Genomic DNA, 19,934 nt, shown 5'->3' with positions numbered 1-19,934 from the left:
ACACAGCAATCCTTGATTATTATTTACTTTATTATATCGCTTTATTGGTGTAATTTTTAAACATCAAAAAATCAATAATCGTTTTATTTATATATTATTATTTTATATATACCAACGATAATCTATTGATATCATTTCGTTGGTTTCTTCCTCGGCTTTGGTGCACGTCTGGCGCGATGTTGTGATATACCAAAATAATGAAGAAAGTTGGCGACAAAAATAATATCCAATATAGTCATATCACTGCGGTGATCTTTTCATATTTTGTTTTTCTTTTGACGTTTAATGTCAACGCGTTCTATCACTTCTATCTCAATTCTCAGGCACGTTGTGGATCTCTACATGCGGGAATAAGAAAAAAAAGTTCTTTTCCACAGAAATTAAGTGACACGAATAAAACCTTTGAGGATTTTTCAATATAAACAAAACATACCAAAAAATGGAACGCGCGATAGCGTATAAAATTATATTATGATGTTAAAATATTATTATTTTTTATTTAAAAAAATAAAATAAGTAAGAAAAAAAAAGAAAAATATGTACCTAAAATGTGTATTCATCATATATATTATTATTTATTATACAATGACTAAATGTGATAGAAGTAGGACTTGGTGGCTTCCACTGGCACTATACTTAAAAGATTCATTTTTATTAATTTTATTTTAATACAGTTTTAAGTAGATTATGTGACAAATTTAATTTAAGTCAAAAAGGAGGATTGTCTGGTAAAGTATAGAAGCAAGATTAGAAAATCGAGTGACATTTTTGTGGATTTTCATATGGTAATATAATGTGAATAAAAATTATTGTGTTGCAATGATAACTTAGAGGTATGCTTAGGAAAATTTACTATTAATTGCAAATTTATAGATTGGAATAATTGAAATAACTGAGGTCTTTAAGTTAAATATATATATCTGACTACCAAAATTGAATTTCATAGCCCATAATATATATAGATCATGGACTATTGAAATATTACGAACCAAGTGTTTGTAAATAAGGATTTACTTTCATAAGAAATTTTGCAACAAAAAAGTTAGTTAATGTAGTTTGAGGTTTTAGGATTTTAATAGGTTATCAGTTTATTCACATAATTTAATTTACGCCTAAACAAGAATCATAGACCGAATAAACAACAGATAGTTTTTTTTATAAAATATAATATACTATTATACAAAATAATATGACATGGATGTTTAAAGCTAAAAATAAAATAATTTAAATCGTTAAAAACTACAATCTTTGATCATCAGATAATAATATCGTACGAAGATAGGTACTATAGATACCTAACTCTGAATGATGAAAAACCGACCAAATTATATAACACCAACGCGTACATTAATTCATTTTGAACCGGTGGCAGATTTCATCACCATTTTTACCGCACTTTCATTTCAGAGTCAGCATTATTTACTTACAGATCTTGCAAAAAAAAACGTTTTGTCATAATTTTGATGTCAACGATGTCCTCTGCAGCAGTTGTTTTCGCAATGGATTGCATGCGTGATACGCTGATGCGTATAATTTATAATATAATATAATATGTTGACACTTATATTTCATCTCCGAATACGTATTTTTATAGTTTTATTATTGCGTTGTCGTTTTAAAAACGTAAACATGAAATATTGTGTTATTTTTAAGATTTTAAGAGCATAATATTATTAAATCATTATATTTGAATATTTTATTTTATTTTAACTAATTTTAATTTTTTAGTTTACGGAATTGGTCTGATCGAATGTTATACCTACTTACTTCTTCTTTTCCTTCGCCTTCTCTTCCAACTATTTGAGAATGTTATTCTTACTAATGTTTGAAAAGTTAAATTATATGGAAGTCATATTTTGATATAAATTCAACTGGATTCTCTACGCAGGAGTGATTCACCAAGCATGTTCACTTACTATCTCTTTTTCTTTAATATATTGGAGTTATTCAAAATATGATTTTTAGAATTTTTAATTAAAATACTCAAAAACCGTATTTTCAAATATTGAACATTTGTGTTCCACTTAAAGAAGTGTGCTGATAAAAACTTCTGTAATTAATCTGAGAGCATGGTACGTCATAGGTTAAGTACATTTATAGTAATATTGGGCGATAGGTCGTTTTCGCTCAGATTAATAATCAACTCAGAATATTGTACGAGTGTGCAGTCACCAGTCGCGATTGTTGAAAACAATGACTATTGGGTGTTTATACTTTTTTATTCATCAAAATATATCTCAAATTTAAATCTTTATGTTCATATTGTATATAACTGGTCCAAAATAAAAGCTTGGAAAAAAATCATTCGTAGTAAAAGTTTGGCTAATCGAAAAAAGTCTTCTCAAAAATAACACGTGACTCTGATCAAATATTAACGGTTGTTAAATAATCCATTGATACTTATTACCAGGCCAATTTATGGCAAATTAAATCAATAATGTATACAACTATTGCGGCATATGCGTTTAAAATAATAAAATACTACCTATCGTTGATAACAAAATCGACCATCGCTGACAACCTGCAGCAGAATCTTAACAAAATATCATCAACGGAAACATTATTATATAAAGTATATTATTTAGGTACCAACATACATAACATAACATACGATTCGTCTTGCAGTCTGTTAAAATTCCTTCTTCGAAATTAATTTCGTCGTTTGTCGAAAACATTTATAATATTATACATTACGTATTCGTATATATATAATATCTAGAGGTCGGATTTATATTCTCTTAAAATCCTTAAAATATAATGTTTTTGTGTCGCATAAATTAGGCAATATATTATTCTCATAATATTCTTTTAAAATACCAGATATATGATGTTTTATGTCCTTAAATATGCAAAATATTCTTTAAATATTAAAAAAAAAATCAGTTTATTACGTGCTATCGCAATCGAATACCTGCAGGAGATTATTTTTTATTAAAATCCAGAAATTAATTATTTATAAACAGAATTATTTAGTGAACATAATACCTATCAAAGTGCTGATATACATGAAATATATTCATTATATACCGATATTACAAAAATATTCTCAAATATTCTCTAACCCATAAAATATGCTTTTTTATGCAAAATAAATTTTTTCCTATGAATTCTGTGTTTCATGAATCGTAAAGATTTCTCACTCCCGTTTAACTGCAAAGACTAGAAACAAATATGTAAAATCATAAAAATCCGACCTCTAATAATATCATTATAGTACGTATATATAGTGCTCCTGCAGCTGCGCATCAGACATTGCGCGCGCGGTCAACGATCTCGCGGACAGTCATCATTCCGGCGCATATATTTACACGTCGTCGAAGCCCTTTCACTTTGGATCCTAATTACAATGTGTAGTTCTACAACAGGATTTCAAACGGTCGTCGAACGGGAAGAATTCCTTAATTTCCATTTCGTCTTCGGTCGTCTCGGCGTGCGCGTATTGTCGCAGGAACGCCGCCCCTATAGCTGCAGCCGATCGCCACCCTCTCGGTCGGACACAAAACGGAGTGCAGCAGCAGCCCCGGACGTTTTGCAAATAAGGGTAAAAAATAAACACACGCTCGCCGCACACGTACACCGTGTACGTGTACAGTGTGTGCGCTCGGGGTGCGGGTGAGCGAGAGACGCGCGAAGGGGTGAAAAATTACTTTTCGCTGTTCAGCAACAGATGTTCCACATCCGCGAGCGAGCGCGCGTGCTCTTCCCGTCCCCGGCCTTATGTGCATTCCGAACCGCAGTTGTTTTGATGGGGAAGAATGAAAAAATGTATATATAAAATCCCTTTTGTTATCCCTCCGGGTTATTGCGAATTCCTGAACACGCGTTAAGCTCTTTAATTAAAATGCCTGCCGTTCTTGGGCTCTGTGATGTGCATGTATATATATATATTTATGTACTGCCAGTCAGCTCACCCGCGTATAACTATAAACATAAATATATATACGATTTTGCACATAAAACAGTCCTCCGATTTGCCATAGTGTTATATTGTTGTATCGATATATTAAAGTGAAATAACAGAGTTGAGTCGTCCGTCGTGCGTCGGTGGTGGTGGCGATGCGAACAAACGCCACTGCAGCACTGCAGATGCCTACAAACAGCATAATAAAAATTTCGCGGATCGAAATGAACGTTTTTTATAGTTTAAAATAATAATAAATTAAGTACAAACATTTGTTATGTGAAATATTCACAATTTAGTGTCCACGTACTCTACCTCTGCTTTTACTTTACTCTTCTAAAAAGTCCCTATTATTTATTTTTTTGTATTTCCCTATCATTAAGAAATGTTACTGTCCACAAATTTCTCATTTGAGTATTAGACCTCCCATAGTGTACCAACTATACTCACTTTCTCCGCGCCAAAAAAAGTATTTAAACTTTAAGATTGGATCATTGAAAAAGCTCAAAATGTTAAAATGTTAAATAAACAAACAAAAATAAAAAATGTATGATCGCACACATCATCGCGTCGCTCAGAATCTAAAAATTCGTTCAAAGTTGCATATTTTCTATCACTTTTTCCCGTACACATTTCATTCCAACACTTAAATTTCTAACGCGTGACCTGCCTGATTCATTCTGAGCCCGTATTTGAAACAAGATTTTCGGCACCAAGTACAGACAGACGTTTTACAATAATATGTATTTCAATTTATTGTAAATTTTTGTCTACATCGATACATATCATTTAGGCATGTGACAATAATTGATTTAATTTTCGATTCGACTATCTAAAAATATTATTGTATTATACATCAATGTCATACGTTATTGCGTCATATCGCCGCATATACAGTACGCGGTGCTACAACTATGTCACGACCGAACCGTCATGCGATCATAGATTATGAACGTGGAGTGTGGACTCGGAAGTAAAGAGGGGTTTCAGGAATTCCGGTGTGGTATGTTGTATAATATATGAGCAAGAGCTGCCGGTTCCAGCGTATAGGAAACGCGTTCTGGGTCGTCGGTGTGTACGAGAAGCGTTCAAAATATTGCAATAATAATATATCATCTCGATAACGACGACAACGAGCAGCGGTCGGTATGCGTATCTATATGTAATGACTATAGGTAGGTACTTAACTTTGATCTAACTTAAAAACGCCCTACAATACGCGTTCGACCGACACCGACGTGAATAATAGATTATTTATTATTATTATTAACGTTTGTGGTTGAGGTCGTTAATTTATTATTTTAGTATTTAGAATTGGGTTTGTTATTTTATCATATGATTCGAGGGGCTGATCATATTTTACATTTTACTGCAAGTTAAAACTACCTAAAAAAAAATTAGTATATTTGTTCGATATTTTTTGTAACGATAGTATTTTTTTAATTTTTTTTTTTATAATTTCAGCAATAATTATATTCTGATTTTTGAAAACAAATAGTAAATTTCTGAAAATATTGATACCCATGGAATTATTGTGCACCGAACAGTGTATTGTTTATAACACATTATGAGTTAAAAAAATTAGAAAAATTTTTGGTAGGTTAGTTAATAGATATATAGGTTCAATTGATAAATATTTTCTACACTATTTCATAGAATTCATATGACAATAAATAATACACTTTTGAGTTTAATGTTTAGCATTTATATTATAATTTTTTTGAAAATGCGTATGGTTACTAAAATTTAAAATAATTTGATTTTGTTAAAAAACATTGTTTACTTGCCTAATACCTTTATTTATCCATCAGGCCTCATATTAACGGGAAAATACGATTTATTAATTATTATTTAGGTACAGGACCTTTTGATTTTATTATCATTATTAACTTTAAAGTCCGAACGATGTATTATAGTGTTGGTGTATAAATGTGTAATATCATATAATATTACAATAAAACGAATAAGAAAAAAGAAAAAGTACCCATTTAATGTATTTTAGGCAAACATTAATTTTGTAATAATATATTATTCTAGAACGAATTTGGCTATTATGGATGGCTTTTGAAAAAGTAATATAAATGTATATTGTATGTTTAAAAAAAATGTAATAAAGTAAAAACGCATTCCAGGGGAATATTTATGTTTTCAGTCCATGTTGAATACAGATACAATAAATACGTTTACTGGGTAAAAAAAAAAATATGCGTTTTGTAAAAATTTGTTTTTTATGAAATATTAAATAATGTTATATTATTATATAACATATTTATATATCAATTTTGTGTAATTAATTCTTCGTATCTGTGTTGTATACTATCATTTTTTGAATGCAGTTAAAATTTTTTTTTACTAAAGATATCGAACGCACATCATCGACGGTATATAATAATAACAATACCTATATTTTGTATGCTTGTACTCTTAGAGATAAAAATTGATATTGTATCTATAGTGATATCTGTTGTACGTTCTCTGCACACATCTACTCATTATCTACCCCTTTCCCGAGTCTACCAAAACCGAATAATATATCGTGTTGGGTAGTCACAAAAAAAAGCCACGGGAAAAATAATCCATAGAAAAAAAAGTCAAATTACAATAATTAAATATATAACCATTAAAATTAAAGTATTAAATTAGGTATTATTTAAAATTGTTTACACATTATTAGTCAAATATATGAAAAATAATTATAATTAAATATATAAAAAAATAAAATCTAAAGTATTAGTCAAAATTTTAGATTCTGAGAGTAGCGATGAATGTATTGATTTTACCATGATGTGTGTGTTTTTTTTTGTGTGTCTGTCATCACGTATTGGGGCAGTAAAAGTGCTTCGAATTTTGACTTCAGTACCTCGTTCGATCAGAAAGTGAATCTAGTTGGTACTTTAGGGGGTCTAAAGTAAAAAATTCTTAATACTTTTCTAAATAATCGAGAAAAACAAACTAAAATTTAAAGGAAAAAAAGGAATTTTTACGCACACTCATTTTTCAACAAAATCGATTTTGGTTTTTGATATAACTTTAAAACAAATGACCATAAATACATGAAATTTTCACCGAATGTTTAAATAAGTATATTCTATCCACCATGCAATTTTCAAAATTTTCTTAAGTTGAACTATTCATAGGCATTTGAAATTTTCAATCATTATTAGTTTTTTTTAAATTAATATCGATAAAAATGTATTTGTTAAGCAGAAAAGCTTGAAAATTTAATACAAGGCTCTTAACATATTGTTACAATAACAGTTGAAAAATAAAATAAATTCATAGTCACAATTTTTTTTTATAAGCATTCAAAGTTTGAATATTGACAAAATATGTAAAAATCACAAAAATTCACAAAATATTTTAAGCTAGAAATTCATAAAAAATTTTTTTTTAAACCTAAGATTTGAAAATCCAATACAAGATTCCTTAAAAGTGTTTCAATCTTTATCACAAATAAAAAGTCCACCGGAAATTCAAATTAAATTTTTATGAGCATTTGAAATTTAAATTTTTAAAACATTGGATTTTCACTTTTAGCGATTTTTTATTTTGGTGTAACTCTAAAACAAATGACCGCAGATACTTGAAATTTTCACTGAATGTTTATATAGGCGTTTTCTATATTTGATGAAATTTCAAAATATTTCAATTTGATTTGAGCTGTTAACTGACATTTTAATTTTTCAACTTTTTTAGTTTTTTTTTCTATAAATATCGATAAAAATGTATGTGTTCAGTAGAAAAGCTTGAAAATGTAATACATGGCTTCTACCACATTGTAACAATAGCAGTTGAAAAATAAAAGAGATACATATTCACGATTTTTTTTTTATAAGCATTCAAAGTTTGAGTTTTGACAACATATTATGTAAAAATCTCGAAAATTCACAAACTATTTTAAGCTAGAAATTCATAAAAAAATTTCCTTTTATATCTAAGATTTGAAAATTTAATACATGGCTCCTATCATATTTTTACAAAAGCAGTTGAAAAATAAAAGAAATGCTTAGTCACAAATTTTTTTTACAAGTACTCAAAGTTTGAATTTTGACAACATATAACATACAAATTATTTCAAACTAGAAATTCATAAAAAAATTTCTTTTTAAATCTAAGATTTGAAAATGTTTAATAATCTATAATATATCCTAGACAGATAAACTGTCTTCGCTCAGAATCGTTTTTCGTATACAATGATATAACATCATTGGATTCAAATTTAATTCCATCCATTACAGTAACCCACTTGTAACCTACTGTACAGCAGAGCGACATTCACCACTTACCCGCATTTTTAAACATTGGTCATATCGTATACATATATTATATATAAAATTATTAATACACAGGTTATATGTTAATTAATTTAAAATTTTTAACACAATTGATCATACTGTATATTGTCCGTATTCATATATATATAAATAAAATTGTTAATATTATAATATACATTGAATAAAAATAACATAATATTTTGTGGATATTATGTTGAAATCAATTAATTTATGTCTTACACCCTAGAAATGTATAATATACTTTATACAGGGTGATTCTTTTTTAAATGTACATGTTGCAGTATGAACTAAATGCTATCTTGAAATAAATAAATGTATATTTTAAATTTAAATTTGTTGTTTAATAAAATCAATACATTCATTACTGTTGAAAATCTAAATTATATTTATTACTATGAATAATAAATAATAACATATAACCTGTGTATTAATAATTATAATATATATATATACAATATGTTATATGTGTAAACATTTTTTAAATAATACCTAATTTGATACTTTAATTTTAATTGTTATATACTTAATTATTGTAATTTGACTTGTTTTTCCTACATTCATCGTGTTGTAGATTATACTAAAGTATATAATGTCTTATGCGTGTACAATGTACACTGCAACCACATCCGGCCGAGGCGGTATATACACCTCATCTGGTCTTTATGCCCTTAAAATTAGCGTCTTTTTTCAACCGCAACCATATATACCACATATCGTGTCCTCGACCGCACTCGTGGTCGTCACGTCAAGTACCCGCCTGTAATAATATTCTTCTGCAGCGCATCACCGCGAGTGTATATGATAAATTATATATAGGCATATTACTTGCACGCGTCTCGACCGGGAATGTGCAGCGTCCCATAGTGCGGTGTGGCGACGGCGGCGTGGAGGGACCGCGGTGGAGGTTGTTAAATTCAGCCCGTATATAATACTAAACAATCGGCCGCGTGATTTATAGCGGTGGCACGGGGGGGCGGACGGGTGAGCAGCGTTCGCGCGCGCGCCCACGTTCGTGTCGCAGAAGTGGCGTTTACGGGCGGCGGTTACCATAAAGAGCCCATTGGTTGCAGCTGACGTTACAAACAGGCGGCCGTCATTAATAAAATCTCACCCCCCCTCCACCCACCCACTGGTCGCCGCCAACCCTTCACCGCCGTCCTGGCGGCGAGCGGCTAATTAATTCTGCCTTTTGGCACAGGTGGCTGACGGGTTGACTCGGCTCATTGTTTCCTCGAATAATTCGCGTATATGGTTAAACTTCCACCATCCACAACCCACACCAACGGCGACGAGATTGATGGTCCGCGGCTGTATAGCTTCGGTTTTGGCGACCGACGACCACCGCTACAATACAACAATAATATTATTATAATATATTACATTATATTATATAGGTATCATCGACAAAAGATTTTCTTTTTTCGTCCCCGCGACGGTTGTTCCGCCATAATATCCGGTAGTTTTGCTCGGTTGGGTCGGGTCATTTTTCAAAAACACTTCCTGCGTCCAAGCTTACACTGCAGTAATGACAATTGGACATAGGTTCAGCTTAATGCAGTAAAGGACTACTAGAATAAAAAAAAATTAAATTAAATTAAATTTCTACTATAGTAACGAAAGTAACCGCTTGTTGTTGTTATTTTAGATACTGATCGAAGTGATGAATGTATTGATTTTACAATGATGTGTTTTTTTTTTTTTTTGTGTCTGTTTACAGCATAACTAGTCGAAATAATGCTTCGATTTCAAACTTTGGGGGTGGTTTCCGATGTAAAAGTGAAGATCCTTGGTGCACTATAAAGGTCAAAAGTAAACATTTTCCAACAGTTTTCAAAAAAATCGAGAAAAACAAAAAAAAAATGACAGAAAAACGGGAATTTTTACGCAAAACCCGTTTTCGACCAAATCGATATTTTTATATGGTTGTTATTCAAAAACTAATCATTTTAAATACTTGAAATTTTCACCAAATGTTAATGTTAGTGATATCTATATACAGTTTAATTTTCAAAAATTTTCGACTTTTTTTGAGTTATTTATAGACCACTGAAATTTTCGATTTTTTTGAGAATTTTTTTTTTTGAAGTGTCGGTAAAAAAAATGTTGGACGACCAAAAAAACTTGAAAATTTAATACAAGGTTCCTTATGAGCTTTTCTTATTGTAGCTAAAAAAAATTAAAAATCGTAAGTCACAATTTTTTTTAATAAGCGTTTACAGTTCAAAATTTTACGAAATCTGTCAAAAACGCGAAAATTTGCAAGTAATTTTGAAGTTGAAAAATCATAAAAAATTTTGCGTTTATAACTAAGGATTAAAAATACAACACTAAGTTTTCCATAAGTTTTCCTTCAAGTAGCTATAGAGAAAACTCGAAGCATCATTATAGGAAAAAAATTTTAAGTGCGTTTGAATTTTAAATTTTTACGAAATAGCGTAACGATAACGATTTATCCTGAAACGAATTTAAATATTTGTTATTATTCAAAAAGTATAAGTCGCAGATACTTGAAAATTTTATCAGTTATTAATATTGACATTTCCTTTACATGATTTAATTTTCAAAATATTTTGACTTTTTTGAGATATTTATAGACAACTGAAATTTTCAATTTTTCTGAAAATTTTCTTTTGAAGTGTCGATAAAATTTTTTGGCCTTATCAAAATACTTAAAAATTTAATACAAAGTTCCTCATAAGTTATTCTTATAGCGATTAAAAAATTATAAAAATACATAGGCACGATTTTTTTTTATTAGCATTTGAAGTTCAAATATTGACTTAATACGTAAAAATTACGGCAATTTTCAAATTATCTTAGATCGAAATTCATAAAAGTTTTTCTTTTTAATTCGAAGATTTGAGAATTTAATACGAGGCTCATAATATATTTTTAAAATAGCAGTTGAAAAATAAAATAAATGTATAGCCACAATTTTTTTATTTTTACATGTATTCAAATTTTAATTTTGACAACATACGTAAAAATCACGAAAATTCGTAAATTATTTTATTCTAGAAATTCATAAAAAATGTTCCTTTTATACCTAAGATTTGAAAATTTAATACAAGGCTCCTAAAACATTTTTACAATAGCAGTTGAATAATACAAGAAATATATAGTCACATTTTTTTTTTTACAAGCATTTAAATTTTAATTTTGACAACATACGTAAAAATCACGTAAATTCGCAAATTATTATAAGCTAGAAATTCATAAAAAATTTTCTTTTTAAATCTAAGATTTGAAAATTTAATACAAGGTTCCTTACAAATTTGTCAATCTTTATCACAAAAAAAAAATGTCCACCGGAAATTCAAATTAAATTTTTATTAGCATTCGAATTTCAAATATTGACAAAAATTCGTCAAAACCATGAATACTTGCAAATTATTTTGTAGTTCAAAATTCATAATATTGTTTGTATTTATATCTAAGGTTATAAAATTTAACACCAAGTTTTCCACAAGTTTTGCTTCAAATAGCTATAGAGAAAATTTGAAGCGTCATTATAGGAAAAATGTTTTGAGCGTTCAAGTTTTAAATTTTTATGAAATCGAGTAATGATAACGATTTATCTTCAAACCAGGTATGCGTATATATAAGGTATTATGAATCTCATGATAACTACATAATAACTACATTAATTGATTAACCATGCCTTATGCAAAATGCGTCTTAATTGAAAAATAAAATATTTGTTTCAAAATAGAATATATGACAATATTGAAATATAATATATCCTAGACTGACAAATCATCTCCGTGCAGAATCGTTTTTCGTATACAATGATACCTATCATTGCATTCAAATTTAATCCCATCCATTACAGTAACCTACTGTACAGCAGAGCGACATCCTCGACTTACCCACTTTTTTTACTTGATAATTTTTTTTTCTTAATATATATGATCATGCAATACGTAGTATATGTGTATGATAACAAAATTATAATATAATTAATATTAGTTTTTTTTTTTTTTTAACAATAGTTAAATGTCGAACCAGTGCTCAGGCAAATTTTATTCTAGATTATACTAAGAATATTTGAAATGCTCTTATTTGAAGCTGTGGGGGTGACTTGATAAAGTTTTGTGATTATTGAGGAAAACTTATAATCCTTATAATTTTAAGAGGAGAAGGAAAAATATTGTTGTTCAGAATTTCAGATACACCAAGCATCTTACCAACTATCAAATACTACGAATACTTTTCGGAGTAAAAAATAAAAGGAATGCTCAAAAAGTTTGTCACTCTAGATGTAGTGTTTTGAAATTGTTGTAGAAACTTGAAAATATGTTCATTTTTCGATTTCATCAACAGCTTCTTATCTGAGCGTGCGTGAAATAATTCTAGGAATTTCAAAGAAGTACATGTTCTATCCATTCGCTATCGTTTTCCGATCACGATTAAGTATAATTTTTTTATTCATTTTTTGATCTATCATCGAAGCTTATGAATGTCGACGTAACCTGTGATACTATTTAAATACATATTTTATACCGAATAATACATATAGGTATTTAAGAATATATTTATATTGCTCGAGAAATACATCGAACTAACAACATACTTAACGTTATTAAAAACTAAAATATATAACAATAATTGTTTTGTGTTTATAAAGAGGTATCAACTAAAAATTATTAACACATTTAGGTACTTTTAACATAAAACAGCAATATAATAAAATCCTTGTTTTAATCTTTCCTGACTTCCTCAATAATATTATGCTATAATGCTAAATTTTAATGCTATGATCAATGTTAGGGAACTTATATTATTTACTAATTTGTTTTAACTGAATTTAGAATCTACCAGAATATAATATGAATATTTTCATGTTACTATAGGATCTCAAATATGAAATCTTTAAGTTCTTATTTTGATGATTTTTTTTAATGATTTTTAGATATTAGATTTTATTTTTAATGGAAAAATGTACGAAAATGTATTTTATTTTTTTGGAGTTTAGGGGGTGGGAGCTTTTTTGATAATGATGCTAATTCCTTATAATTATATTTTTTTTAACTCAAGTGCTTTTGATAAAATTCCATTAAAAATTCTTTTTTATGATTTTTAGGTGCATTTTTAAGTCCCTGAAAATATGGTTATAATACTATAATACATACAATGTACCTATATTCTTATTATGCACTTAAAATTTACAGTTTTTTCATATCTCTACATAGGTCTACATTAAATTGTTGGTTTTAGAGTGCCTAAGACGCTTATTAGTATTCATTATGATTAAATTAATAAAACAGAAAAAAATATCAATAATAATCTGTTCGTTCACAAATCATATAGAATAGTAACACTTCTGAATATTACATTGAATATTGCATAATAACCATAAAATTATAATCGATGAAACGATAATAATGGATGAACTATTGTAGGTATATATCGTATTATAATCCTTTTATCAACGCGATTATATTTGAATTAGCGAACTTTTACGTTTCTCGCCCAAATTAAAAATAATATCTCTTATGTTAACTCTCAAAAACATTCTCATTTCCAAAATATTTCCAATGAAAACAAAAACATTATTTCATATGACTGCTAAGATCTTCATGCAGACATTTTTTGACATAACTTTAAAATTCAAACAACACAATGTAGTATGTACATTCTCCTGAAATGAAATGACGGTTATTTGTGATTTGAGTCCGCAGTATTATCTAAAAAAATTCATAGTTAAATTATTCGTACAAACATAGGAAAAAAACTCAATTTCTCTCGCTGTGCCTATATTACACTAGAAACTATAGAAGATAATGCACAAGAAATAATATGCACACGATGGAAACATTTTCAAAGGACCTAAATTATATTTTTCATAAAATTATTTATGTCACGCGAATATTTCAATTTAAAATTAGTTTTTTAGTAAATACAACATTATAGTCATTATACACCTAGGTGCAGTATGCAAATAATCGTGTAATTTAATTGTCAACACCGTATTTACAAAACACTGTTTTGTTCGGATGATATGATTTGTATTCAAGCAATGTTGTCGAGTCCTGACAGCTAACAAAGTGTGAATATGATAAATATTTATGAATCTTCACCATTATTATATACAACACAACATATATACAGACCAACGAATGTTGTCTAGCACAGTTGTTGTTGTTATATTAACGCTCAAAAACAGAATTCACGTTTGTACCCTCTGCAGCTGCAAGTGTGTCGTTGACAATTATTTCACTCTCTATAATATAGTATAATTACTTTGGAGTTTAGACGTTCTCGAATTCGTTTTAACTTCAGTAGCTATGTCAGAAATCATAACAGTGTTTATATCTACTGAGTTATTATGCATAGCATCGTCATAATTCATAACTCATCTGCTCAAGACATAGTATAATAGTAATGGAAAAAATTATCTCAATTTTAGACAGTATTTATCACGGGTATAAAATCATAACCGTGTATATAAATTAATAAAAATAAATTATTTACTATACATGAAATATTATTATTAACATAATGACTTAATTTTAATAACATCGAAATAACGACTATAATAACGAATAATAAATTGAAACTCATAAATCTTAATCACAGTTCTTAAGTACCAATATAATTCTTCGTCATGTTGAATACGCATATAGCATGCAATACGGTCGACTAACGTTTCGTTTCAAGTGAAAAGCTTTTCGGTCGGATCTCGATTCTTGCCGTGCACATACAAATCGATATCCAAATAACTTGATTACTATTACATACGCGTATCGAAATCCATTGAGACGCACTCTACCTTGCTGGTTTGGTTTATTTCCGATTATCAACAATAACGTATAGTCATCGGTGGTCGGGGCGATTCAATTAGACTTTTGAAAGACGAAAAAAAAACTGTATATAATAATAATAACAAAAAAAAAAAAAAACCCGTTACATGTTTCCAGCAACAAATGGGGGATGAAAGATTCCTATTTTACGGTTGGTCACACATTTTAATATCCGGCGTACGTCGTTGATTTTCGCTCGACACAATACCGGCAAAAATGACATGGATTATTGGATTTGGACCCATAAGCCCTGTCCAAAGTGGGTTCCATTGTATCGCCGTTCTTGGTGAAATAATGGTTTACTAAAATCCAATGATGTTTCTGTTGTAGTACATCGTACACGTTTAGTGTTATAATGCAGAGGCGACGGAAAACAACAATAATATAAACACATAAATAATAAAATATATTTACTATCTTTATGATTTCGACGTTTGGCTTTGACTTCAAGCGAGAAAAATGTTGATAATAAGTAAATTGCTTAATACAATATGTTAAACATGAACTTGTTATACAATTAGTTAACTACTGAGACTCTATGAATCGTATAAAATATTATGATTGTTTTACATGTACGCAAAGTAAGTTATAACAATTCATGATATTCAATTTAAGGGGACATCAGTTCAATTTTTGTTTCTCGCTCAAACCCACGATACGCAACATAGATAAAACGCTTTCACCCAAAATTGTTTTTTATTTATGACTTTTGAATAATCTTAGTGTAAAATTACCAATTACAAAGATTCAACAAAATAATATTTTTGACGGTATGACATATCAGTTTTATATTTTTATTATTAGTTAAATTTGTATTCGACTTTTAAATAAAAAATAATATTTAAAATGTTTTGATATATCATACTATCAAAAATATTAATTTTATCGTTTTTGTAATGGGTGATTTTACTCTAAGATTATTCCAAAACGCATAAAAAAATGATTAACCGTAAATTAGTTTTGTAGAAAACAAACAGTGCGCTGACATCCTCTTCAGTTATGAATGTCCAGCAAAACATATTTTATCGAAGGAAATATTTATATAAGCACTTTAGGATAAACACTTTTTAATTAAAATTTTTAGTTTAACTAATATAATTAAAAATGTTTAAAAATATTCTGCATAGTATTTAAATAGTCACTATTATACATTTTTAATGTTAACAAAATGTTTTCATTTAATTTTTAATTATGTATATGTTTATATTTCAATCGATTAAGTTATTAATAAGTTTATAATGTTTACAATTCGCATAATTGAAATTCTTTATTACATATATATATATTTTGTTTTAAAACTTCTCATTTTGTATATTGTATACATTAGTTGAAGTTTCTCTTAAATATGCATTTTATCATATTAAATTCCATAAGATTTACAAAACATGTACCATTTTTTTTTTTTTTTTTTTTGCAGATTTATTGCCTCATAATTTATCCGGACAGGCACCAACCAGAGAGTTTCTATTAAAAGTTGTTGATATCTTAGTAGATTATATCAATGACGTTAATGATAGAGACGAAAAAGTATTGCATTTTAAGCACCCCGAGGAGATGTTACGACTTCTGATGTTGGAAATTCCCGACAAAGGTGTACCGTTGCAAAATTTAATCGACGATTGCAGTCTAACACTCAAGCATCAAGTAAAAACAGGTAAGAAATTTGTTTTCAATGATGGCATTCTCAAAAACCGTTTCGGTGTTTGAAAGAGTTCATGTGCGATTATGGTGTAGGGTTTTCAAAAGTTCAAAGTCAAAAGCGTATTTCCGTGGTTTGTATTCGTATACAAAACTTATTATTAGAGCCCGGAATTATATTCTTTTGCATATTTTTTATGAGTCTATGCAGTCAGACGGGGGTTCGAAACCTTTACGAATCATGAAACAGGTGTAATAGGTAATGGCAAAAGTTTTTTTTTGCATATTTGAGAATATTTCAAGATAAAAGAATACCTATTTCGTAGTATAATAAAGAGTATTATAGAGAATATATCGATTAATTTGTATAGATGTTCGATATTTTTGGTTGCAGTGACGTAAATAATATAAATTATATTATGTCCGATAATAATGATAATGATATATGATATTAAAAATATACTACCTATATATTATTTATATACCATCGTCCATCGTATATACGATTGTTATATCCTACGTAATAATGTGCTGCAATCCACTGTATAGTACCTATATAAGATATGTGACTAATCTAAGATAACAATGCCCGACAAAAAATGGAATTACTACACAAAAATAGCTAGCTCCAAGCAAAAAGCATGTTTTTGGCATATTTTATTATGATTTTTAAAGAATATTTTCAACTTTTTAAGATAATATTAGCATCTTATTTTGGATATTTTTAAAGAATATAATTCCGGGCTCTATGCTTATTATTTATTATATGGGCGCATACATAAGATACGCAATTAAGTACATACGACATAAAATATATTATTATATTAAATACAACACGTTACGGTACGGTTTTATACGAAGAAACATATGTTCCCAATGTGTCATATAGGGTTTCAAACTTTATCGAGGGGTATGGGGTGTGATGATTCTGACGACAAAAACGCCCTTGATATTAGTGTTTCGAGAACAAGTGGTGCTCTACACATCAAATTGTGGCCGGTGTACGTGACAGCTTTCGACACACGAAAGAGCAATCGATTTTCAACAAATACGTATCCCTAAACATTTATACAGGCGTGTACTGTACCTACTCGATAAGATTGTTTGGTTGAGCATTATACTAAACTTGTGCATTTAACAATGACATATTTATAAGAACGGTATACATCATACATATGTAATAGTAGTAGCAAAATTTAATACTTTAGACACTAAATCTGGTTAGGTTAGGAGAATCAGAAGAAGTACACTGTATAAAGTTATTACAGTCTTAAATACAGGATATATTATTTATTTATGTGTATATTATTATGTTTGTCATCATTAATTTATATCCATAAACTATTTCGTATAATATCTTCTATTATGAAATTTGATTTGAAGTAAAATTAAAAGTCTGCTATCGAGAGATTCCCAAAACACATTTTAGTATACCAGATTCAATATGCTATAGGATGGTTTTTTTTTTTCATAGTATGCACTCACCATCTCAAAAATTAGTATGGTTTTTTAAAAAATATTTTTATTTACATAATTTGAATTTATTACAAAACATCCATTAATGATTGGTATCATTTATTATATTCATTATTGATATCATATTAAGAAGTAGTCATTTTTTTCAGAATTTGGGTATACTTGATTAATTAGAAATTTGTAAGTAATGTACACATAAATACTTTAAAGGCCAACAATTTACAGAGTTTCCTGTATTTTACTACTCTTCATTTTAATTTCATCACTTTTATAATTTATTAAAACTTTGTTAGCTATATAGGTACTATTATGAATGTATTTTAGTTATACTACTTAGAGCCATATAGGCACTTAAATTGTACGTATTCCCAAACTTAATAGTTGATATTACATTTTATTGGTGGTTGTAACTTTGAAAGTATTCAATTCAACAGCGTTCTCAAAATTACACGTTTTAAGCATTTACGTATGATGTTAGTGATGTTACTATTGTAAGTTGTGATCATGCATAGTATGTATAATTAATGTATACAGCATATTATCTATACCAGTTAGTATCTATACCCATTATATACAGCAGCATTTCATTTGATTTAAGATTTGTAATTTAATATAGCAGCTAAACTGCTTATTTTCTGAACTACAAAACATCCATATTTTACTGAAAAAATGTAGTTTGCATCCACCTGTTTAATAATCAAAAAAATAAAAATTATTCGTTTGAATTTCAATAGTACGTCAGCATTTTCGAAAAAAAAACAAGGAATTTGGTTCTCATTTAAATAAATATGTGTCAAGACACTCCTAATTTATTAGGACTTAGATATAATTATCCATACCAACGAAAAAAAAATAAAAATAAATTATAATGCTAATTTTTAAATATTGTTTACAAGAAAACTTGAGAATTCAGAATTTGAATAAACACAATTGGCAATTTGGCACGCTTGGTGATTCACCATGTATAATAATTTTATGTTTTACAAAATATTTAATAACATGCCGATGACCGTTGCGCAGTGGCCGTGGTTGACAATGCGCATAATGATAATATAATATATTATTATTATTATTATTATTATTATTATGTGACGACACCAAAGGACCCGCGGTCATAACGCGCATAATACAATTGTTGAAATCTTCACCGCGGCTGTTGTGCGTATTCACTTGGGGTGAAATCGTTTTTGAATAGCCCCGGAGATTTTGGGCGGCGAGGGGGTGTTATCACCACTGACGTCTGTCGTGTGCCCGTAGTGTGTTCGGTGACATCCGCCGTGCCTCGATGTTTTCATTATCATAATCTTGAATCGGATTAATTTCCCGGCACACCACTTTTCCGACCACTCACCCCCCACCACCACCACTACTAACATCCTTTTGGAGGCGCCCTCCTCGAAATGATGACTGCGGCGATGATAATAATGTAAAAACAAACTGCGGTAGTAATATTGCACGTACGGCGTAGGGTTTCCGAGTCGCGTCCGCGATCTACCATTTGCGGTTCATTGTTGTGCGCCGCAGAAATTCGAATCAAAAATCCGTCAGAAACTCATACGGTTTATATAGTATAATACGAACACAACTTCAATATATATATTATTATTATATTATTATAGTATGTACTACTCGTAAAACTCCTTTTGTACGTACAATCATGTATATCATCTGATTATATTTTTTACAGTTAAATTACATTTAAATATTATGTTAGATCTTTTATACGTCCTATATGCAATACACATATAAATATATAATATATAATGTAAATACTACTACGCCACAGAATCCGACAGCACTCACTTTTTTTATACTTTTTTT

At 29.0% G+C, this 19,934-nt stretch overlaps 1 protein-coding gene across 1 annotated transcript in view; it reads left to right on the top strand.

Moving 5' to 3' along the window:
• Nucleotides 1–19,934, top strand: part of Gad1 (glutamate decarboxylase) — a 138,736-nt gene that overhangs the window by 65,532 nt on the left and 53,270 nt on the right. The window contains exon 3 of the mRNA XM_089215070.1: nt 16,417–16,653. Coding sequence (XP_089071196.1) covers nt 16,417–16,653 — 237 coding nt within the window. The remainder of the gene's footprint in view (nt 1–16,416; nt 16,654–19,934) is intronic.

This window comes from Diuraphis noxia, unplaced genomic scaffold (genome assembly GCF_037042655.1).
Source record: "Diuraphis noxia isolate RWA-SAM2 unplaced genomic scaffold, SU_Dnox_SAM2 contig0001, whole genome shotgun sequence".
Classification (NCBI taxonomy): Eukaryota; Metazoa; Arthropoda; class Insecta; order Hemiptera; family Aphididae; genus Diuraphis; species Diuraphis noxia.
Note: the sequence above shows the minus strand (reverse complement) of the source record. Positions and strands in the feature narration are given on the sequence as shown.